Here is a 25,783-nt window from a genome sequence, read left to right on the forward strand (position 1 = left end):
ACCACTTTGTGTGTATTGAGCCGTACTGTACTGTACCCATTCTGAAATCTGTTAATAAAGTTCAATCAAGCAATCAATCAAGCAATCAATCAAGCAATCAATCAATCAATCAATCAATCACACGGCGATTCGATGACCCTTCCTTCTTTTATAGTTTCCTTGGACGCAACCGCCGTCATCTCGCGAGAGGGAGAGGGGGGAAGGAAGCCAATGGAACCCTTCGTCTCAACACTGAAGAGACAATCGAGTGCGATTTCAGATTGAAAATACGAGTGTATATCGGGGGGACACGCACGTAAATCCCGATTTATCCCCAATAACCCGGACCTGGGGTTCTCACTGCAGTGTTCCAGAAGCACCTATCTGTTGTTTCGGGTGACAGTTTGGCCTTGTTTATATTATTGTGCAGCAGCAGGGCTACAGGGAGCAGGAGGGAGGCCCTGTGTGTGTGTGTGTTGAGCGGCCTTTTAACACTGCACCAAGTAAGTGAAACACACGGGTGTGTTTTCTGTATCACCGGTTCAAAATGTTTAGTTAAGTATTAACAGCACGGCGTATAACCAGCTCGAGGTCTGTAGTGCAACATACGCGATGTACACTTGTGTTATATATTGTTACACCGCTAGTTAGCTTGCTGTGCTAGGTGAGCTAGCTGGTTAACAGGGACTGCAGTACAGTGAGGCTACATGCTAAGCTAATGCTACTTAATGGTGTTTTGTTTTTCTCTTTATTGTGAACTGTGGTTGGTTTGTTTTCATGTTTAGCTAAACCTCTTCCCATCCTTCAGTTCAGGTATTATTCATCTTATAACGTGATCAGCTCCAGTGGAGTGTGGTTTTCTTCTAGCTGGCCTCTACACTGAAGTCAACGGAGAATGTCACTCCATCTAAAGAACCTATTTTAATAATGCTATTCAATATTCTCTAGGTCAGGACATTCCGATCAATGTGTATGGGAGGGAATAGCTTTCGTACGCTTCAGTGGTAGAAGCCAAATGATTGAAAGATAATTATTACTTGATGATTACTAAGAGATGATACAAGCGACTGTTGCAGCTCACAGATAATAATACATCTGTGGGGGAAGTGGTGTATTTTCTGCCTCAGAACTGAAACACTACTATTGATGAAGCCATTGTGTAAAAACAATTCAAACCGATCTGGATTATATTCTACAAAATCAGTCTCATTTATTTTGTATGGAGCAGCCTTCGAATTTACAACTTGATGACATCGCAGGTTTAGGTCTTTGGTTTCTGGCGAGACATGTTGCCTGACTAGCTGGTAGGTTTGATCAATTCTACTAGGTGTTTTGACCGAATTATTTAAACATACATTCTGGTAAGATGTTTTGATTCAACACCATGTGGCAGGACAAATTACAACATTGATTATTTACCACCCCTGCTGGCCACAAATCATCTTCATCAAAATATGAATTCTCAAATTGTGTGGCATTCTCATGAATAAATGAATCGGTGCATTTATAGTGCTTTTCTAGACACTCAAATCGATTTTACAATGTAGAGTGAAAATTAGATTAAAATTTAGATTGGATTTTAAATGTATTGTCATTGCACGAAAGTGCATTCATACTATACAATGTACAAGTGATTAAATGTGATATATATATAGCAAGCTAGTAGCTACTGCGTAATATATGCTAAACTGATGTATTTACTGTATAATTTATGTAGAGTGATACATGTAAATAAATATGCAATAGTAGTAAGCCATACTGGCCAGTGGTATATCTAGTAAGAGTAGGTATGGGATATATATAATATATAGATGCTATGTACATTGCGTCCTCCACAACCATTACGTAGCTAATATCACTTATCCAGAAATAATGCTGCAAGTTCTTGTATATATAAAAAAAAAAAATAGTGGTTCCAAGTGTTTGTGTAGACCAACACAGAAATGGGCCTCGCCTGGTAAAACTAGAAACATGACATCATCCATCATCACTCCGTGTTAGCTAGTGATGCGGCACAGAGAGATGCTTTTGTATTAGCTTTGTTATTCATAGTATTCGATTGCAGACATCTTCGGGTGATTATCTTTAAATGACAACCGTAGCCAATGAGTTTGCACCATGTTGGTTGGTGTACAATGACTGGAATGTTATAAGAATACTATGAATTACCTGAACTAACTGGATATTTATTTTTGTTTACTAATGTCTTAGAGAATATGAACCAGAGGCAACAATGACATCCAGATTCGGTAAAACCTATAGTCGGAAGGGAGGTGAAGGCACATCCAAGTTCGACGAGGTCCTGACTAACAAGAGAGCCACGCTCAGCACCAAGTGGGGCGAGACCACATACAAGGCCCAGGTGGGCTCCAAGCGGCCCGGTGTGGCCAGGAGCCATGCAGTAGTGGAGATCACCAAGAGGCCCCGACTGTCAGACCAAAGCTCTGAAGATCCGTTTGGGTTCGACAGCGATGAGGAATCTAAACCGGTGTCTTCTCGCAGCGCCCCGCAGGCCAGCGCCAAGGGCCCCGGGGCCAAGCCGGCCTCGGCGGAGCCTCCCCAGGCAGAGAGGCCTGGCGTCTCCCTGGATGTGGGGAGCAGGTCCAGCCTGCAGGGGTGGTCCCAGTCTCCTTTGTCCAGTCGGGGAGTGACGGGGCTGGGCAGTGACAGGAACCAGTCCAGAGTGGTGGAGGACACAGCCAGGTTCTTCAACAGCAGCACCACCACCACCACAGGTACAGGGCTCGTCTAGACTAACCTTTTCCACTCGTAGCACTGGTCCTACCTAATGAAAATTGTATTAACACTTTGATCGCCATGGTTAAATTCATAATTTACCATCCCTAGCCAGCTCTATTTGTCTATGGAGAAGTTCCCCTTCTTTGCAGGGCTATAACTTTTTAAATTCTATTGCTAAATTGACATTATTATGGCCCATTCAACATCAAGTATCTATCGTTTAGGACGTAGGAACGTTCTACTTTTTCATTCATACTAAATAAATATGTTTTTATCGATGGCGCTCTTGAACCGTTAGACAGTTGAGTGGAGCTCACCAGTACATCTCATGTCTCCGGAGGAGAAATATGATTTCCATCACAGATTTTTGAAATATTGATATCAAAGACGAGTTACGGCGTCTTCGGCAGAATGAGCATGGCGAGCAAAGACGAGTTACGGCGTTCCCGGCGATTAAAGTGTTAACACAAAATGTAGTAGCATCATTTTAAAGTCGACATCCTGCACAGAATCTTTTCTAATTCTCAAATCAGCAAGTCTTCGTGAGCCAACAGCAGAAAGACAGACACGGTTATGTATTAAAATCTGGTTTTCTAAGCAAGTTCAAGTAATTTGCTATAGATGCCAATTTATTGCCTATCTAATGAGTTTCAGTGGCATGAACGAGATGAACAAGATTTGTGTATTTGAAGATGGTCACGTATACTGTTCCTGTGGGGAAGTCTCCTTTTCTCGATCACCTGCTGACTCGTCTAAATTATCCCTCTCGTTGTAATTTTGGGACTAGTGTCTGGCACAGAAGCATGTGAATGATATTTTCTTTAGCCATCACTATCCGGAGAAGCAACTGGGCGACAGCCTCGAGCTTGCATTGGCTGGCTGTAGTTTCTCTGAACGCACACCTCAGTGATGATTCTGATTAATGAGAAAGTAATGTGGCAAAATACAACTAAATGGTATCACTCTGGAGGCCTGCAGGTAAGGAAAGAGTCATGACAAAAATGCCTGACCTGCGTATCGCCACCGATCACCGGATTTGATTTTGATGTCTAATTAAATTAGGCTCATTGACACTGGTTTCAGGGGACCGCCACTGCTGTTAAAATATATCATTTAGTCAACTGAGTTTCCACAGTAGTTGTAGTTGCCCATAACTGAGCCTTTTAAACAATGAACCATATAAGTAAACTAATCAATGAATCAACATAGTCCTACCACTATTAGTCAACTAATAATTTATCTAGTCGAGGAGGATGGTGCTAATTTCCACATCACTCCAATTTATAATCTGAATGAGATCTTGATCACTCGCATCTCAAAACTTAAACTGGATTTATATAATTCTTCATCTAAGGGATTCAGTTGATGAAGATTATTGGAAGACTAGGTCCTTTTTGATCAGTATATACTAGGGGTGTAACGGTACACAAAATCCACGGTTCGGTACGTACCTCGGTTTTGAAGTCACGGTTCGGTATTATTTTCGGTACAGTAAAAAAAAATTGCTTTATTTATTTAACTGTATTAAACAATATAAAACGAATTGGCCATAATTTACTGAGCAAACTAATGCTTACTGCTGTAACTTACTAATACCACTTAATGTAAATCTGAAGATTATTATATAGCAGATGCCTTGGACAACTGTAGCGTGTGCTTGTTTATACAGAGCCCCTTTCATGAGCAAGCCCTGCTTGAATACAGGGGCAGGGCTTGCTACAGTCACAAAAGGGGCTAGTTTATACAGAGCTGGTATGACTTGCTGGCTGAAATACGGACGAGAGGGAACTAGGTAGCGGGGCTCTATTACTTTCAACATGTGCTTAAACCCTGTGTTCTCGACAACGGAGTATGGTCGCAGATCTGCTTTGGCCCGGTCTGAATTAATAGCGAGATGCTGCTTGAATGCCACGGGGAGCTGGGTTTGCTTCTTCGGTGTACCAGTGATATTCACATTAGGGTGATGCCGTTTCAATTCGTGATAAAGTTCGCAATAAAGTTGAACAATGCCGGCAACGTAGCCCCTTTCGTGACTGTGATGCAAGGCTTGCATCACAAGTGCATCACAGTCACGAAAGGGGCTAGCCGGCACGTAGCTTTAGTGCGATCCACCTGTATTTGTCCATTACTGTGGTTAACTGGGAATCCAAAATGATCCCAAACGGGAGACTTGAATGTTGTGGGAGCATCTTCTAGCTCTGGCTGGTCAGTTAGTATTGACTCGCCATACTAAGGCTAATATGCTATGCTGAATTACAGCTCTCGTTCAGTGTAGCTGCGCGCTGCGTGGGATGAACAAACAACATCCGGTTAGTTGTGCACGTTATATTAGGGCCGGGGGGATTTAAGTTCCACAAAAAAAGGTTCCATACCGTTGCAATCGTTCGGTGCACAGCGCGTACTGTACCGGAGGACCACATTGAGGCGGTACAGTATGTATCCGCGTACCGTTACACCAATAGTATATACTGGATTTAATAATAAATGTTATTCAGGCTGCACTGTGCCTAGTCTTAAATTGTTGTGGACATTTTTCATTATTAGGATGTGGCATTTAATAAACATATACACAACATTAACTAATCAATATTAAGCACATCAAACATTAATAGTAATTCAAAGGATGAGAAGCTAGTTTTAATATGGGGAAAAATGCATTTAATTTCAAATATAGCAAATGAGGTTAAAGATAGAGATGTTCCGATACCATTTTTTCCTTCCCAATCCGATTCCGATACCTAAGCTTTGGGTATCGGCCGATACCGATACTGATCCGATACCAGTGAGTGCATACATTAAAAAAAATATATAAATTATAAAACTATTTTTTAAAAATTTTTATACAGCTACTGTTTTATATATACTGTTTTTTAGTAATAACTATAAAGTAATGGTATTTATTCAACAACATGTGATTGTATAGATTAGTATTAGTATCAGTAATTGAAAACTATCTCAATGAGTTCACCCACGGAAAGGTTGTTGGCACACTCTCCAGACTAGAAGACCTCGCTTGAGGCTCCTTAGAAAAGCCTGAAGTCTTATCTTGTGCATCTTGTGTCCCTATAAATGTACTTAAAGGAACACTCCAACATTTTGAGAAATTAGCTTATTTGCCATCTACCCTGGAGTTAGACAAGAAGACACATACCTTTTTCTTCTCTGTGCATGCAGTAGGAGTAGGAAGACGCGCACCGTTAGCCTAGCTTAGCGTCAGTCACTGGAAGTAGGTTCCTCCATTAGCCTAGTTCCCAACGTCTTCCTACTCCTACTGCATGCACAGAGAAGAAAAGGGTATGCATCTTCTTGTCTAACTCCAGGGTTCCCAAAATGTTGGAGTGTTAAGATGCATACCCTTTTCTTCTCTGTGCATGCAGTAGGAGTAGGAAGACGTGCACCATTAGCCTAGCTTAGCGTCAGTCACTGGAAGTAGGTTCCTCCATTAGCCTAGTTCCCAACGTCTTCCTACTCCTACTGCATGCACAGAGAAGAAACAGGTATGTATCTTCTTGTCTAACTCCAGGGTAGATGGCAAATAAGCTAATTTCCCAAAATGTTGGAGTTTTCCTCTAACTTCTGATTGCCTTGGTGTACCAGGGTGCCTCAGAACCAAGATTCATCACTCCAGCTGCCTCTTGCCCTCTCTTCTCCAAGGCCTACCCGTCACAGTTTGTCACGTTCAGAATAACATACTTGTATGAGGTGCTAATCATGTTTTTATGATGTCTTAAAATAACTTCTATAACCTATTTCCCGTCCCTTCCCATCTGCGAGGAGAAGCCACGGCCAGCACATTTGGTGAGGCTCTGACAAGACGGCATTTTTAGCCTTTTCTGATGAGCTCAACATGCCGCAATGTGTTAGAATTCCATTTAGGCTATAGGCGGTTTCAGTGGAATTACGTTGCTAGGGAGCAGCTCTAGCCCAAGTGTATTTCTTGTCAGCTGTTTAACGAGCACTGCAACATGAAGTCAACTGGGGCCGTTTGAAACGTATCTGTAACCTAAACCTGGGATATTTTCACCCGTTATTATTTCCACCCAAATAGTTTTCTATTGTTGTTCTATAATATATTTTCTTTTTTATTTAACCAGGCAGGTCAATTAAGAACAAATACTTATTTACAATGACGAGAGGCAAGAGGACAAAAGGGCCTCTCGAAGGGTAACAAGAACAAAGACTATTGGACACAGATGATGCATGCATGCATCACAGAGTTAAAGGCCCACTTGCATGTTGTATTTTTGTTCAATAAACAATGTGACTAGGCCAACGGTGACATTCATGAAGAGGGGGAAAAAGATTATCGAAATTGACCCAGTTTTAGCGTTTTTATCAAACATTTTGTCGACCCAACCACAACGCACGTGGATATTTTAATCCATGGTTCATAACGTGCGTGTGTCATCTTAAGAACCTGTTAAGGAGTAACACTGGCGCTGCTGTGATGGCTGCCTTTCTGATCGCTCCGACGAGACTGTGCTTTATTTTGTTAATTTTTATAGTATTAGGAGTTTTATTTGCACCAACTGTTGGTGCATTATATGTGTATGACCGTCAGTCAATCATTGACATTGGATTAAGAAAAACTTACCGTTTGGATTGCTCTCTGGATCGGATCGCTGAACAGCAGAAATGGCCCACCGAGATCCTTTGTTACGCCGGCCACGGACAAGACAAAAAGCTGCCGCGAAGACGAGGAAAGAGAGCCGGGGTCCGGAACAGACTGAGGTCCAAACGACACAGAACCACATTGCCCAGCATATTGTTGGCCAATGTGCAATCGATAGGAAACAAATTGGACGACATCAGAGCAAGGATCCAATTCCAGAGGGACATTCGGGATTGTAACGTCCTCTGTTTCACAGAAACGTGGCTGAGTCCAGATGTCCCGAATCATGCAATAGAACCGGCAGACCACTTCTTCGTTTTACGAAAAGACCGGACGGCATTAGAGTCACTAAAGAAGAAAGGAGGCGGCATTGCCTTCATGATAAACAAAGAGTGGTGCGATTTAGGCAACACAAAAGAAATGTCTAACCACTGCTCCCCAGACCTGGAGTTTATCACGATAAAATGTCGACCCTTCTTCCTCCCAAGAGAGTTAACGTCCATCATCCTCATCGGAGTGTACATTCCACCACACGCGAACACTGAGGTCGCACTTTCAAAACTTCACGACGAGGTAAACAAACTCCAGGCAGCTAACGTTGACGCGGCCATTTTGGTCTTGGGGGATTTCAACAGCGCGCGTCTTAAAAAGGTGCTGCCGAATTTCTATCAGCATGTGACCTGTCCCACCAGAGGCGAGAACATATTAGACCATGTATACTCGCAATTTAAGAATGGGTACAAGTCACAGGCTCTTAGTCCATTCGGTAAAAGCGATCACGTTGCAATTTTTCTTTTGCCTAAGTACAAACAGTGTCTCAAGCGAACGCCGGTGGTCTCGCGAGAGGTTAAGCGTTGGACCGTGACGTCAGTAGAGTCACTCCAAGCAGTGCTGGGAAGCACAGAATGGAGTGTACTCCGTGATAACACAGCCAATATTAACGAATACACCGAAACGGTGATTGACTATGTCTGTACTCAGGTAGAAGTAATAATCCCCACCACCAAAATTAATATCTACCCAAACCAAAAGCCCTGGGTAGACAAATCCGTCCGTGAGGCTCTGAAAGTGCGCACATCAGCATACAACACCGGGCTGGTGACAGGCAACATGGAAGAACACAAGATGGCAAGATACAACGTCAGGAGAGCAGTAATAGAGGCAAAACGGCGTTACAGGGATAAAGTTGAACTTCAGTTTGAACAGGCTGACTCTAGAGGCATGTGGCAGGGCCTCAGAACAATGACAGACTACAAAGGAACCCCCCTCAAACTGAACAGTGACATCTCCTTAGCAAATGATCTCAACTCCTTCTATGCGAGGTTTGAGGCTGTGAATAACAACACCAGCCTACAAACCACGGCAATGGGGGGGGGGGGGTCTGCTGATGGAGACTCAGTGTTCAGGGTAACAGAGCATGAGGTGAGACGGATCTTTAAAAAAGTGGATATCAGGAAGGCAGCAGGACCGGACGGCATCCCCGGCCGCGTCCTAAAAGTCTGTGCCGACCAACTGGCCCCGGTATTCACTGACATCTTCAACCTGTCCTTGGAACAGGCCGTCATCCCCACCTGTCTGAAGAAGTCCACCATCATCCCTGTACCCAAAAAATCTACGCCCGCTTGCCTCAACGACTACCGCCCTGTAGCCCTCACCTCCATAGCCATGAAGTGCTTTGAGAAGCTAGTGAAGGGCTACATCTGTTCCTCCCTCCCCATCAACCTGGACCCTCTGCAATTTGCATATCGCCCCAACAGGTCCACGGAGGACGCCATAGCCCATGTGCTGCACACAGCAGCATCACATCTGGACAAGAGGAAGGGGAACTATGTGAGAATGCTGTTCATCGACTACAGCTCAGCATTCAATACCATAGTCCCCTCCAAACTCATAGCCAAGCTCAGGGACCTGGGCTTGAACTATGACCTGTGCCAGTGGGTCCTGGACTTCCTGACGGGCAGACCCCAGGTGGTAAGAGCCGGCAACTGCACCTCCTCATCCATCACGCTCAACATAGGGGCCCCCCAGGGCTGTGTTCTGAGCCCCCTCCTCTACTCCCTGTACACACATGACTGCGTAGCACAGCGGAACAACAACACCATCATCAAATTTGCTGATGACACAGTAGTGGTGGGCCTGATCTCTGCCAACGACGAAAGGGCCTACCTGGAAGAGGTAGAGAACCTGTCACAGTGGTGTCAGGAGAACTGCCTCTCCCTGAACGTCAGCAAAACAAAAGAGATGATTGTGGACTTCAGGAGGTCGGGGGTCAAGGACTACAGCCCCCTCAGCATCGACGGGGCACCAGTTGAGAGAGTGAACAGTTTCAAGTACCTCGGAGCCCACATATCCGAGGACTTGACATGGACCACACACATTGACAGTGTTGTGAAAAAGGCACGACAACGCCTCTACTTCCTCAGGCGCCTAAGGAAGTTCCAAGTCAGTCAGAAGATCCTTAGGAACTTCTACTCATGTACAATAGAGAGCATCCTGACCGGCAACATCACCTCCTGGTTTGGGAATAGCACTGCACAAGACCGTAGCAGACTACAAAGAGTGACACGTTCAGCCGAACGCACAATTAGAGGGGGGCTTCCCACCCTCCAGAACATTTACAACAAGCGGTGCAAGGGGAAGGCTAAGAGAATTATTAAGGACTCGAGCCACCCGAACAACTGCCTCTTTGAACTGCTGCCGTCAGGCAAGCGATACCGGAGTCTTATGGCGAGCACAGAAAGACTCAGAAGGAGCTTCTATCCCCAGGCCATCAGGCTGCTAAACGAACAATAATCGCTAAACGAACAATAATCACTATGCAACAACCATCAAATGCACACAGCACACACACCCACACGCACACACACACTCACTCAAACAAACAACACACTGCAGCACCCACTCTCCACACTTTAGATCACACAAACACACTTACACTTTATATTTATTGATAAAGGATTTGCACTACAACTCGTACACCTACTGTGAATTGTACCTAAACTGCACCTTGTCCATTTATGCCTTGCACTATATAGTATTGTATATTAGTACACTGCACAGTACTGTATATTGTATGGTAACTACGTCTACGAACATTGTACATATGTCTAAACTGAACACTGTGACCTCTTTTTTTTCTTCTAATTTTTACTATGTTTTTATTTCATACTTATCTTGTCATGCACAGTCTCTGGAGCGCAACAGTAAGAAGCATTTTGTACAAAAGTATTCTGTACTTCTGTATGACAACTATTAAAGAAACTTGAAGCCTTAAAGGGGAACTATTTTACTATTTCTTTCACTATTTGGGCACTTTTACACTTCCTGTGAGTCTATGGAACACCTCTGTAATTTATTTTTTTTAATTCATTGTTTTGTATTTCTAATCAAGTACTCAAAAACAGCATTTTTCTACCTCAAGATCTTAAGCCGTTTTGAGCCTGGGCACCTAAACCACGGTGGGGCCTGATGATTATCATGCAGCGGAGTCTCTCTGACATCACAGATCAGCACATTTTCAGATGACTCAGTTCAGTGAGGGTGAATATTGTGAGAGGAGAATTGGAAGAATGCGCCAATATGAGAATTAGAGACATAGATCATATTAATATAAGTCCACATAGCTATGAAACAATGCTAAACACTGAAAAAGGCCATTTATAAGATAGTTCCCCTTTAAGGTCGCCCTATAGGGGGACCCTGCTTTTCTTTATCATAAATCGATCAATAGAGACCGTATTAGATCCCCAATTATCATATCATGGGGTATCATTGGAAAGCCACACTCATTGGCTACAACCCTGTGCAAAGATTTTCGAGATCACCAAATGATTCACGGAGCTAGAGCCCCGGGAGTCGGGGGTGCTAATGTGTACTTTTGCGTACTTTGGGGCACGCCTCACATATTGGCATGTAACTTGAGAACCGCTGAACGGAATTTGTCACCTGAAAGGACAATCGACAGGCAACAAATAGGGTTTTAATTCTATCTATATAATGTATTAAAATAAATGCACACCCGAGCCACTAGAGGTCGGCAAAGAATCGTCCACATGTGGGCCCTTGGATGTTAAGAGGTTAATGTTTTTAAATATAATTTTTTTGTAGCCAAGAGTAAAGACCATAACCCTATCAAAAACAGGAGTCAAAGTGTATATTTTCATTTTTACCGATGTTTTATACGATTTATCGGAAATATGAATTTATCGGAAAATGCTAATTATCATAAAAACCGCAAGGAAATTACTAAATCCAGATTCAACCCTGCCATTGGAAAGAGGAGCATTTTCCCTATCCATGGATGTATGATTTGGCCATAATAAGGTCAAGTTCAAGGTCAAATATGAATTTATAATTAAAATCGATTATCATTCATTACTATATCTACAAATCCTTCTGTTTAATCATCTTCCCTTTATTAATTTGCTTAGATTTTTTGTACACATGATCTCAATAAGGTGGTGAATGAGCTCTGAGCATTTTCTCGTACCCCGCAGATTTAACATGATCAAAGATGCATAAATCATAATTTATATTCTCCTTTTCTTCATTAACAGAAGTAACAGACACAATGTTTCTGACACTGGAAATTAGGGATGTCCCGATCGCCTTTTTTTGCTTCCGATCCGATCCCGAGCATGTGATTTTAAATATCTATCGATCCGATCGTTTCCGATCCGATCTTTCACATTAGTAATCAATTTTGACGCATTTTTGTCAGAAACTGGCAGAGCGAGACAAGCCCATCTGTTGCCTATAGTCCGGGGCGCGAGCGCGGAGGCGTTTGTTATTACATTCACCCTGAGAAATGTGCTTCTGCTTCATATGAGAAATATTAAAAGTTTCAATATATGTTTGCACATTAGTATACATTCAGTGTTCGACTTACGTAATGGTCCATTCTGGTCTGAAACGCCGACAATAATCCTCAGTCACGTAACGTTATCCTCCAAAAGTTAGTCTGAAAACTTCGCCTCCAGCCGGCTGTCCTCCTTGCAAACATTGCAACTGGCTTGACTTTCTATTTTAAAATGCTTAGTTCCAAACCTCTGACATTAAGTCTAGCTGCTCAAGTCAGTGGATATTAACCGTGTTTCGGGAGCGACGTGTTGTACTGTTGTTGTGATGTGGTCGAGCGTGTAGCGTGTAGCGTCTAAATTAAAGGGGTGTTTGTTGCAACAGTGAAAATTAAAGGGGAATGTGTTTGTTGTGGAAAATTATTCTGCTCTGTGTGACAATAAATACATTAATGATGATATATTATATGTAATTTAAAACCAAAACTAAGGCCTCCGTATGAGTTTAAGACGTGGACATGGTCATGTTTGTTGAATAAAATTTTTCTTTTTTTGACTGCCGATTTTTATTATTATTTTTTCCCGATCCCCGATACTCTGAAAAGCACGTGATCGACGCCGATTCCGATCACGTGATCGGATCGGGACATCCCTACTGGAAATACATACCCCCAGGTGAGGTCCCTAGATGTTCCTAGATACCAAGAACATGCAAATTGACCTTGCAGAAGTAGAGCAATCTTCCATTTACTTAGGCATGTACCTTTAGGCGAAATATTCCTACAGCTTAACGGGTTACGTCACACCAGGTACAGGGCAGCGAGGGGCTCTGAGAGTCACAGGCAGGTAGTGGCAGGAAGCAGAGAGCCTTGCTACTACTAGCCGAGGAGCTAGTATCTGTTTCACCCAACACCATTGCTCCTGTGTGTGTCTTTATAGACCACTACACTTCCGCGTTACATTGAAATCGGGGAGGAGATTGTGGGGGGAGCAAATTAATGAATGTGGATGAGAGCCGTGATGTAAGTGGTTGCAGATACGGCTGTGGGCGTGCTAGAGACATGACCGAATAGACGTTTATGCGCCTCAATCTCCTGAACACGGCGCGACCCATTCCTAATCGATCAGAAATAAATCGGCAGAGACGAAGCCCATTTTAAAGCACCTATTCCGCATGCACATGCGCAGATTGCCCATAAATCAAATCAAATCAAATCAAATTTATTTATAAGGCCCAACAACACACGTTAATGTCCCCATGGGCCGTACAGGTCTTCTTTAAACAAGTCAAGAAGAAAACATAACAATAAGTCAAGAACAGAACAAGGACACCATAAGGTCCAACCAATTTAAAATAAATGCAAATAAATGAAAGAATGCAAGCACTCCCAGACATACCCCACGCGAAGGTAAGGAAAAACTCACTAAAACCTAACAATAGGTAGAAATGCTCCACAGGCAGTGCGGAGGAGAGAACCCTTAGAAGGGCCATTCAAGGGGGGATCTCCCTTCTTAGATGTCGGTGTTGCAGACTAACATGGTAAGCACACCATGGAGTCTGGACGACGCGAGATGACGCACGAATGAATGTGGACTGTTCCATCAGATGGGGGATCTTCGGTGGCCAGTGTCCTTTCAGCCGAACAGGATAATGAGAAAATTATCCCACTAAATGGCTAGACGCGTCTTATGGCGACATCTACAATTACCTCATTGAGTCTCCAGGTAGACTAATGTTTATATTTAAGTGCAGCGGTCTGTAGCCACTTACATTACCACCGAAGCTCCCCCCTCTGATGGAACAGTCCACATTCATTCGTGCGTCATCTCGCGTCGTCCAGACTCCATGGGCAATCTGTGCATGTGCATGCGGAATAGGTGCATTAAAATGGGCTTTTTCTTTGCCGATTTAGTTCTGATCGATTAGGAATGGGTCGCGCCGTGTTCAGGAGATTGAGGCGCATAAACGTCTATTCGATCATGTCTCCAGCACCCCCACAGCCGTATCTGCAACCACTTACATCACGGCTCTCATTCATATGCTCCCCCCGCTATCTCCTCCCCGATTTCAGAATCCCGGAAGTGTTGCGGTGGTCTATGCAGATCGTTATGCAGTTTTAAAGCACCTTGGCTTTGTTCTGAATTAGGGATGCACCGATATGAAAATTGGCCGCCGATACCGATACCGATTGTTCAACTAACACTATCGGCCGATACCGATACCGATATTTGTATATAAGTATTTGTAATTCTTTTAATTTTTTTTTAATGAAACTACTGTATATTTGTATGTGTGTTTGTATTTGTAGGCCTCTTTACTTACTTAAAAAAAGGAAACATCAAGAAATATGTTTATGGTATCACTATCTCTCTCCCAGTATCGTCTGGCGGCCTGCAGAGGGATACTATTTTCTCAACCAGAGCTTTCAACCAATGCAATGGAACCATTTTGATTGACAGTCGATTCGGCCAATTACGCCACACCGCTAGCACCCACCTCCTGCTGTCCTTACCACCAATCGGCAAGCGTTTATTCATTTTTCTACTTTCGGGCATGCCGCCATTGTTCTGTTTGCGAGAGCAGATACGTTAGCTGCCCGGCCCGCCGACCGGCGCTCCACAGCATGGAGCGCCGGACCAAATGAGACATAATGATTTTACTGCAACAAATGTTATAATAAAACAAAGCCTTTCTATACATTTGTCTGGTTGAAAACTTTATTAACAGATTGCAGAATGTGTAGTTGGGTACGGAATGAGCAACGGAATGGAACCGAGCTATGAACGGACTAACGGAGTAATGCCTTGTTTACTGCTATCTTCGGGTAAATAATATGCTTGTTATTGAACGTGTAACACTAACTATATAACGTTAATGCCACAAAACGAATGTTTGTGTCATTTTAACAGCAGATACTTTCTTAAATGCCATCTTCCCGAGAGAGGGTGTTGACAGGGAGTTGTGTTATTAATAGCATTGAACAGCTAACCGAAAGCTAGCGTTAACTATTGTTAAAGGTTTAGCCATAACTTTACCTTGGCTAAAGTTGGGGCTATTCATAATGCAGCAATAATGGCTGCAGACCTGCAAGCAAAGTACAGCAAGTTGGCAAAGGAGTATTCCAACGCAAATCACATTTTCACCAGTAACGTTAGTCTTGCATCTCCCGGTAGCTAATGAACGGACTCGGAGTAATGCCTTGCTGCTATGGGTAATAATAATATGCTGATGTTATTGTCCGTGTAACACTAACTACTATATAACGTTAATGCCACAAAACGAATGCCTTGTTAATCATAAATAGTAACTTTGATGCAGTAGCTTGTGTGTGGGGGACGGCGGGCGTTGTGCAGGTAGGTCGCGAGTGAACTTTTTTTTTTGCCTTTTGACGCTACACAAATTGATGGGTATTTATCGGCGACTGCTATCGGCACATTTGAGCTTATAGGCCGATAGCAGTCAACAAGGCACTTATCGGCCGATACCGATACCCGACCGATATATCGGTGCACCCCTATTCTGAATGCACTTTGTTGTTGTTATCCTACAGAGAAAAGAAAATGCACTTGACTTTAATCCACATTTTGTTGTATGCAAAGAGAAAATGTTTAAATTGTACAATCTTTCAGCAGTCAGTCTGGAATTAATGTATGCATTCAAAAGTGCTGAATAAATTCTTTTATGGGCCCATAATAGTGATTATTAATATTATTTAAGTTAAGTTTTGCCATAATCATGTCTTTTGCCATAATCAGGTAGCTAAAAAATAAAATAAAAAAAACATTATATATATATATTTATATTACATTTTCGGCCTTTCAGCATTCGGTTTTCGGCCAACTGTTTCCTATTTTCGGTATCGGTTTCGGCCAAGAATTTCCCATTCGGTGCATCCCTAATATATATATATATATATATGTGTGTGTTTGGCTAAAGTGGATAGAAAACACAGTACCGTGCAAAAGTCTTAGGCACCCAATAGTTTTTATATAAATTGTCTTAGATGTAAATAATTTTTTTTTATTAGTGTGTCAGTAGACTACTCTTAGTACATTTTCATTTAATTATTTTTTAAAGCATCTTCATGGTTTAATAATGCAAACATATGTTACAGGGACTTATTATAATCATCATATTGGTGTGACTGTATGCATCAAAGGGTTAAATCAAGCATTTTTAAGTGCATTAGAGCAGGGGTTATCAACCCTTCTGCTGCCAAGGCACCCCTGTGTTCAATAAAATATTCCAGGGCACCCCTACATACGAGAGAGACTTTTCCGGTCCTGTCTTTTTTGCTACAATGATGACAAAAGTGCTTGCTTTCAAAAACAATTTTATTTAAGAAACCGGGAAACACATTTGTGTGTATATGCAGGCTATATAATTCATTATTAACAGGTGTTTCAGGTCTAAATGGCTTAGTACTGTTGACATTACACTGCTTGTAGTAGTAAATCAAATAGCATATTTCTTTAAATAAAATTACAGAAAAGTATCACTAAAGTGCTATCTGTTGCAGCTGCACACTTCCATAAAAATAGCATATTTGGATAAGTGTGACTATTTCTCAAACTGAAAATCATGTATTTTTTTTAAATACAGAAAAGGATCACTAAAGTGCTATCTGTTGCAGCTGCACTGTTCTCCATAGAAATAGCATATTTTGATCACCAAGTTACCATTTCTCAAAAAATATAAATAAATACAGAAAATAAGCACTTGTTCACTCGGTGGACATTTCTAGCTCAATGCGAGGTCTGCTGCTGCTGGCTAATAATACAGTCAATACGTGGGGAGATCTTTGACAAGGCAAACACGCATGTCATCCTCAAGGCTCAACTTGGCCCTATATTTTGTTTTCAGAGCTGTCATGGATGAAAAGCCAGCTTCACACAGAATGTGGTGCTGAATGGTATCAACACCTTAACTGCTGCATCATGAGATACTTGGTACTCATCACCACACTCTGAAACTAGCTCTCCAGGTGGTATCAGATGATATTTCAATGAGTTCTTCCAAGAGTTTGGATGGAGTTGTCAGGAAGCTTTATCTCAATGTTGTCTGTAAAGGTTTTTTTTATCCAGAGTAACTTGGTGATCCTTTTCTGTGTTTTATTAAATAATGATTTTGAGAAATGGTCAAACTTATCCAAATATGGTATTTTCATGGAAAACAGTGCAGCTGCAACAGATAGCACTTTAGTGAACATTTTCTGTAATCCAAAAAGAATAATAAAAAAAAAAACTTGAGAACCGCTGCTTTAGAGGAAATGCAAAAAATTGCGATATATATCGTGTATCGTGATATGGCCAAAAAATATCGCGATATCATTTAGAGGCCATATCGCCTAGCCCTAAATGTAAGTACAGTTAATTTTTTATAATGTAAATGTCTGACATTTTTCATCAGATTGCAACACCGTTTTTTCCTAGACGTTCACATAAAGGTAGAGCAACTGCGTTCTGTTTTATATAATGTAATGTAATGTTCAGGTTTGTGGGAGATTATCCCGAAAAATAAGAAAGTAAATCTAGGAGTCGGATGATTGGCATGACCAAGGAGGCATGACCCAGGAAGTAGGGATGCCCCGATCACGTTTTTTGCCTCCGATACTGATAGTCTATGAGCCATATCAGCCGATACCGATCGTTTTTGGTTTACATTTAATTTTATATATTATCATTATTATTATTATTATTATTTTTAATAAAATATATATATTATATAATTATACTTGTAGTTGTGTATTATCTGCGAGACATAGCCTGCAACAAGTCAAAACGCTCGCTATCTGCAAACGGCTCCACTGTCTGTGTGTATACTCTGCTTTGGTCAAATCACATTCAGCATTGCCATCTTCGCAGTGTTGTTATGAAGCATGATAGCTAATTAGCCAATGTTCAGCTGCAAAAACGAATAATGTCAATTATGTTATAAGACATTGATATCAGGAGCTATCTGTAGCTACTGCTAGCCGGCTAGATGACGTTAGACAATGCATCATGTATTAAAATAAAGTGAACTATTTAGTTTACTGGGTCATTTCGTTAAAACAGTGAGCTAACGTGAGCTAACATTAGCTACCTAGCTAACGGAGGTCTCATGCTGGCCGATCGATCGGCACGGGGCATCCCTATCATTCTTAACTGAAATGCGCATTTGTTGATATCAGGAGCTATCAGTAGCTAGCCAGTTAGACAATGCATCATGTATTAAACTATAGTGAATAGTTGACTGTGTACTTTTGTTTAAACAGTAACGTTAGCTAACGTTAGCTCACATAGGTCTCACGGAGGACTATTGCCGGAGCCTTTGTTGACATGAGTCTGGGAGGGGCAGGGGGAGGGGGAGGAGGAGGGGCAGTGCGCTGCAGCAGAAGCTGTGTGCTTGAGATAGAAGTCAGCGAGTGAGAATTGGATCATGTTTTTCGATCGGTTTTCACGATCGGCGAAAATAAAGCATTATCGGAATTCACAGATCTCATATTTATACTGAATATCGGCCGATACCGATCGGGGCATCCCTACCAGGAAGTGTAGTTTATTTTATTTTATTCGAAAGCCCATTGAAAGTCCTGGGTCTCCTTTCCTCATAGGACTACAAACTAAATGGCGGGGAGCATTTCCTAGCCTCAATATTCACCTTTTTCCGACTAGATTTCTATAACTCATATTTCACTAATAACACTTTAAACCATTGGTAAACAAATGTATTGGTGAAAATATACACTTTGACTGCTGTTTTGACAGGGTTAGGTTCTTAACTCTTGGCTACATTTGATGAAAAAAAACGCAACATTAATTTATACATTCTGTAGGATTTATGTCATTTGCGGTCCAGTACCGGAGGTTCATACATGAACGTCAACAGGAATATTAAGTTGAGACATTTCCCCCCCCAGCGGTTCTTGAAGATTTGACTTCATAGGAGGTAAGATTCAGGTTTCTACATGACTGATGACCTGACTCTCTGTCTCCCCCTGCAGGCAAGTCCCAGCAGAGCGCCGCCTCATTCTCGGAGAAGCAGCACAGTTACTCCTGGTACTCGAACGCCTCTGAGAGTGATAAGAAGCCCCTGGCTCAGACGACAACACTCAAGACGGAGTCTAAAACGGACTCTGTCCATGACCCCTGGGACGCTATCATGGGCCTCCGTTCACCCTCTCCCACCCCAGAACCCCGCAACCCGCCCTCCATGCTCTGGGCCTCGGCGGGGGACACCACCGAGAATTGCGCCCCGGCAAGGAGTCTCAATCCGGTGCCGATCCGGGAGGAGAAACCCCCCTCTCCCCCGCGGCCCCGGAGCCCCAGCGAGAGCGAGGACTTCGGGGGCGACTTGGATTTCCCCATCGAGCCGTCGGAACCGGAGGACCACTCCCAGACGTCTTCCTCGTCGCAACTCCGAAACAACAACAACTGTCGGACCTACCGGCGGCCTAACAAAAAGGGATCTGGCAAAGCCTCGGACTCTGGCGCCGGCGGTGTTACCGGTTCGGGCCTTCCGAAAGCCCCCTCTAATGCCAATAATAAGACGGCGAGCGGCGGCGGGGGAACTGCGGGCCGTGCCAGGACGAGGGACTTCACAGTGCTCCACCCGTCGTGTGTGTCCATGTTTAACGTCACCATCCAGGAGCGAGGGATGGAGGGCTTCAGCGGCAGCGCTGCACCCGCTAGCGGGAGCAGTAGTACTGTCTCCGCTGGCACCACAGACCTGGGGGAGGCGGTTTGGCAGAGGAAGAAGGCGGAAATAGCCCCGACGAAGCCCAGGTACAGTTTTTTTTAAAGATCCCACGTTGTAGTCCTTTTCTACAAGTTTATATAATCTAGCTGGCTCTATACCCCTATGTTTCAGTCCTGTTCTCAACTGGCTGTTTCTGTGCCTGTAATGAGCATGTCGCTTTTATCGTACATCTAGCAAATGGTGCCTATACCATCAAACAAAATTCAGATCAAACTGTCAAAGTAGGCGTTGCAGATCAAATATAACTCAGGATCCAGCAATATCATATCAAACTTACTGTTGAAATGTTGTCTGAAAGATATTTTATGTTCAACTTTACGTAGAAAAGAGAAGCTTTACGAGCGAGCTGTCATTTTGTACTCACACACTTTTCAACAAGATCTCTTCACACTTGTGTTATCACGATACTGGAATTTCGAATTTCGATACAATACCTTGAAAAATATCCATATATGTTCAGTTTCTTTGCTTCATGTGAGTTTTCATCTTACATTGTTGTTCAAATACAGCTGGTAGGGTTAGGGTAGCCTGTGAGTGTTGTTTTAATTAGTGGTGCACCGATGTATCGGTCGGGTATCGGTATCGGCCGATAAGTGCCTTGTTGACTGCAATCGGCCTATCGGCCGATAAGCTCGAATGTGTGCCCATGGCAGTAGCCGATAAGTTCAGTCGCGTCCTGCACAACGCCTCCCCCAGTCCCCCACACACACACAAGCTACTGCATCAAAGTTACTACTAAATATTCAACATTCTCTTTTGAGACTCTGCTTCAGACTCTTATCATTTGGCACTAAAAGCTAAACATTGTCACCGATATGGCTGTCCGCAACATGTCATTAATTGTGTACGCGAGGTGGTCGCTCAGTGACGACGCTAACGTGAGCTAGGTTAGCTAGCATGAGCTACCGGGAGATGGAAAGACTAACGTTACTGGTGAAAATGTGATTTACGTTGGAATACTCCTTTGCCAACTTGCTGTACTTTGCTTGCAGGTCTGCAGCCATTATTGCTGGATTATGAATAGCCCCAACTTTAGCCAAGGTAACGTTATGGCTAAACCTTTAACGTTAGTTAACGCTAGCTTTCGGTTAGCTGTTCAATGCTAATAACACAACCAAGCGAACCCATCACAGCTCCCCGTCAACACCCCTCTCTCGGGAAGATGGCATTTAACACTTTGATTGCCTAAGGCTAAATTCATTATATACCATAGGTTGCCGGCTCTATTTGTCTAGGCCTAACAAAAATAATAGTTGGTTTCAGGTTGCCGACCGACCCTGCCGATTTAGGTGCGACCCAATATATTTTATGAGTTTTTAAAAAAAATTATAAAAAAAAAAAAAAAAAAAAAAAAAAAAAACGATTTTTTTTTTTTTTTTTAAGAATAAAGTTTCATAGAAATCTTAGTCAAACATTTAGTATTATGGATATTAAACATGCTGGCAGATTACATGCATCCATGTTGTTGTGAACATTTTAATTAAATAAAGAAATTCCCTATCCATAGTCGCTATGGGAAAGAATAAAATGAAAAAATAAAATAAAATAAATTCCCTACCTACCCATGGCCAAACTGACAACCAACCTGAAACCAACTATTAATTTTGTTAGGCCCTATGGAGAAGTACCCCTTCTTTGCATGGCTATAACTTTTTAAATTCTATTGCTACATTGCCATTATTAGGGCCCATTCAAAGTCCTATATGTATTGTTCATTGTGTAGCAACGTTAAACTTTTTCATTCACATATTCATAGTAAAGTATGGTCTAATGTATAAGTATGTTTTCATCTCTTTCTGCAGCTTTCTCCAGAACGTGATCTATAGCCCCAAATGCATTATATTGATGATGAAATACAGTTTGATGGCAATCGGGGCGATATAAAAAATTTCAATTGGACGTACTTCTAGAATGATCTACGTATGATCTGATGATGACCGGATGGGCGGGGGATCGTTTATAATTCCGTGGGCAGCGTTATATCATTCATCTAGTGTGGGTCATATGTTAATCATAACAGTTTATATGGAACACGATCAAAGATAACGCTGAATCTTACCGGATCTTCCTCGCGCCGTTGGACGATCAGCGTGGTGTAGACCATTTTCGATTATGGGATGTTTATCCTGATGAACCATTTCCAGCTTGTATAATACTATATACGTCCAAATCATGTTGTTTATCGAGTTATTGGCAATGGATCGCTATATATTGTGACGAGCCAGAGTGCCGGCAGCCAAACCGAGTGCCCGGAAGTAATACGGCCGACCAGCACAACCTCCACAGCACTTCCTGTTTGGCGATTGCGCCGATCGGCCACCAGATGGCGCTCCTGAACCGCCAGAGAGCTCAGTGGGTCCTCCTGGTGGATCTCAGGCCAGCGGAGGGGAAATATGAATCCGATCACAGATTTTTGAAATATTGATATTAAAGAAGCTGTAAAGCGTCCTTCGGCAACTTGAGCATGGCCGGGAATGACGCTGTAAAGCGTTTCCCGGCAGTTAAAGTGTTAAGAAAGTATCTGCTGTTAAAATGACACAAACATTCGTTTTGTGGCATTAGCGTTATATAGTTAGTGTTACACGTTCAATAACATAAGCATAGTATTTACCCGAACTACTAGCTCAGTTCCTTCCGTTGCTCATAGAGCCCTGAGAGTTGTACCCAATCCATTCTGCAATCTGTTAATAAAGTTTTCAATCAGACAAATGTATAGAAAGGCTTTGTTTTATTATAACATTCGTTGCAGTAAAATCATTATGCCTTGTTTGGTCATCCTGTGGAGCGCTGGTCGGCGGGCAGCTAACGTATTAGCTACGGTATGCTTGTTGTGGTTCTCGCAAGCAGATCAATGGCGGCATGCCCGGAAGTAGAAAATGAATAAACGCTTGCCGATTGGTGGTAAGAACAGCAGGAGGTGGGTGCTAGCGGTGTGACGTAATTGGCCGAATCGACTGTCAATCAAAATTGTTCTATTGCATTGGTTGAGAGCTCTGGTTGAGACAATAGTATCCAGCTGCAGGCCGCCAGACCATACTGGGAGAGTGATAGTGCTACATGGCATGGTGGAATTAATACCATAAACATATTTCTTGATGTTTCCTTTTTTTAAGTAAGTAAAGAGGCCTACAAATACAAACATACACATACAAATATACAGTAGTTTCATTAAAAAAATTAAATAATTACAAAAATATATATATATATATATATATATATATATATATATATATATATATATATATATATATATAAAAAATTACAAATTTTTTGCCACAAATATCGGTATCGGCCGATTGTGTTAGTTGAACAATCGGTATCGGTGGCAAATTTTCATATCTGTGCATCCCTAGTTTTAATACAGCTGGTAGGCTCTGTGTGTGTTGTTTAAATACAGCTGGTAAGGTAGACTGAGTAGTGTGTTGTTAAAATACACCTGTTATGGTAGGCTGTGAGTGTGTTGTTTTAATACAGCTGTTAGGGTAGGCTGAGTGTGTTGTTTTAATACAGCTGGTAGGGTAGGCTGAGTGTGTTGTTTTAATACAGCTGTTAGGGTAGGCTGAGTGTGTTGTTTTAATACAGCTGGTAGGGTAGGCTGAGTGTGTTGTTTTAATACAGCTGGTAGGGTAGGCTGTGAGTGTGTTATACAGCTGTTAGGGTAGGCTGTGAGTGTGTTGTTTTAATACACCTGTTATGGTAGGCTGTGAGTGTGTTGTTTTAATACACCTGTTATGGTAGGCTGTGAGTGTGTTGTTTTAATACACCTGTTATGGTAGGCTGTGAGTGTGTTGTTTTAATACACCTGTTATGGTAGGCTGAGTGTGTTGTTTTAATACAGCTGGTAGGGTAGGCTGTGAGTGTGTTGTTTTAATACAGCTGTTAGGGTAGGCTGAGTGTGTTGTTTTAATACAGCTGGTAGGGTAGGCTGTGAGTGTTGTTTTAATACACCTGTTAGGGTAGGCTGTGAGTGTGTTGTTTTAATACACCTGTTATGGTAGGCTGTGAGTGTGTTGTTTTAATACACCTGTTATGGTAGGCTGAGTGTTGTTTTAATACATCTGTTATGGTAGGCTGTGAGTGTGTTGTTTTAATACACCTGTTATGGTAGGCTGTGAGTGTGTTGTTTTAATACACCTGTTATGGTAGGCTGTGAGTGTGTTGTTTTAATACACCTGTTATGGTAGGCTGTGAGTGTGTTGTTTTAATACACCTGTTATGGTAGGCTGAGTGTGTTGTTTTAATACAGCTGGTAGGGTAGGCTGTGAGTGTGTTGTTTTAATACAGCTGTTAGGGTAGGCTGAGTGTGTTGTTTTAATACAGCTGGTAGGGTAGGCTGTGAGTGTTGTTTTAATACACCTGTTAGGGTAGGCTGTGAGTGTGTTGTTTTAATACAGCTGTTAGGGTAGGCTGTGAGTGTTGTTTTAATACACCTGTTATGGTAGGCTGTGAGTGTGTTGTTTTAATACACCTGTTATGGTAGGCTGAGTGTTGTTTTAATACATCTGTTATGGTAGGCTGTGAGTGTGTTGTTTTAATACAGCTGTTAGGGTAGGCTGTGAGTGTGTTGTTTTAATACAGCTGTTAGGGTAGGCTGAGTGTGTTGTTTTAATACAGCTGGTAGGGTAGGCTGAGTGTGTTTTAATACAGCTGTTAGGGTAGGCTGTGAGTGTGTTGTTTTAATACAGCTGTTAGGGTAGGCTGAGTGTGTTGTTTTAATACAGCTGTTAGGGTAGGCTGTGAGTGTGTTGTTTAAATACAGCTGTTAGGGTAGGCTGAGTGTGTTGTTTTAATACAGCTGTTAGGGTAGGCTGAGTGTGTTGTTTAAATACAGCTGGTAGGGTAGGCTGAGTGTGTTGTTTTAATACAGCTGGTAGGGTAGGCTGAGTGTGTTGTTTAAATACAGCTGGTAGGGTAGGCTGAGTGTGTTGTTTTAATACAGCTGTTAGGGTAGGCTGTGTGTGTGTTGTTTAAATACAGCTGGTAGGGTAGGCTGAGTGTGTTATACAGCTGTTAGGGTAGGCTGAGTGTGTTGTTTTAATACAGCTGGTAGGGTAGGCTGAGTGTGTTTTAATACAGCTGTTAGGGTAGGCTGAGTGTGTTGTTTTAATACAGCTGTTAGGGTAGGCTGTGAGTGTGTTGTTTAAATACAGCTGGTAGGGTAGGCTGAGTGTGTTGTTTTAATACAGCTGTTAGGGTAGGCTGTGAGTGTGTTGTTTAAATACAGCTGTTAGGGTAGGCTGAGTGTGTTGTTTTAATACAGCTGTTAGGGTAGGCTGAGTGTGTTGTTTAAATACAGCTGGTAGGGTAGGCTGAGTGTGTTGTTTAAATACAGCTGTTAGGGTAGGCTGTGAGTGTGTTGTTTAAATACAGCTGTTAGGGTAGGCTGTGAGTGTGTTGTTTAAATACAGCTGTTAGGGTAGGCTGTGAGTGTGTTGTTTAAATACAGCTGTTAGGGTAGGCTGTGAGTGTGTTGTTTAAATACAGCTGTTAGGGTAGGCTGTGAGTGTGTTGTTTAAATACAGCTGTTAGGGTAGGCTGTGAGTGTGTTGTTTTAATACAGCTGTTAGGGTAGGCTGTGAGTGTGTTGTTTAAATACAGCTGTTAGGGTAGGCTGTGAGTGTGTTGTTTAAATACAGCTGTTAGGGTAGGCTGTGAGTGTGTTGTTTTAATACAGCTGTTAGGGTAGGCTGTGAGTGTGTTGTTTAAATACAGCTGTTAGGGTAGGCTGTGAGTGTGTTATACAGCTGCTAGGGTAGGCTGTGAGTAGGCCTGCCGCGATAAGCAATAAATCGATTAATTGCCGCGATAATAAAAATTAATGCAATGATTTTGACGGGCGCGATTAATTGCTATTTGCGCGTTTGTTTTAATGAGGCGGAACCAGTGCCCCTTGTCAGTCACTGTCCGTGTTGGGAG

The 25,783-nt window shown here is 42.4% G+C and overlaps 1 protein-coding gene across 1 annotated transcript in view; it reads left to right on the forward strand.

The window, feature by feature from the left end:
- Positions 1 to 279: 279 nt before the first annotated feature.
- Positions 280 to 25,783, forward strand: part of LOC311235245 (wings apart-like protein homolog) — a 150,804-nt gene continuing 125,300 nt past the window's right edge. Inside the window, exons 1-3 of the mRNA XM_084322656.1 lie at positions 280 to 482; positions 2,191 to 2,714; positions 19,113 to 19,893. Of these exons, the coding sequence (XP_084178782.1) occupies positions 2,213 to 2,714; positions 19,113 to 19,893 (1,283 nt within the window). The 5' untranslated portion in view covers positions 280 to 482; positions 2,191 to 2,212. The remainder of the gene's footprint in view (positions 483 to 2,190; positions 2,715 to 19,112; positions 19,894 to 25,783) is intronic.

This window comes from Notolepis coatsorum, assembly GCF_963971535.1.
Source record: "Notolepis coatsorum genome assembly, chromosome: 10".
Lineage (NCBI taxonomy): Eukaryota > Metazoa > Chordata > Actinopteri > Aulopiformes > Paralepididae > Notolepis > Notolepis coatsorum.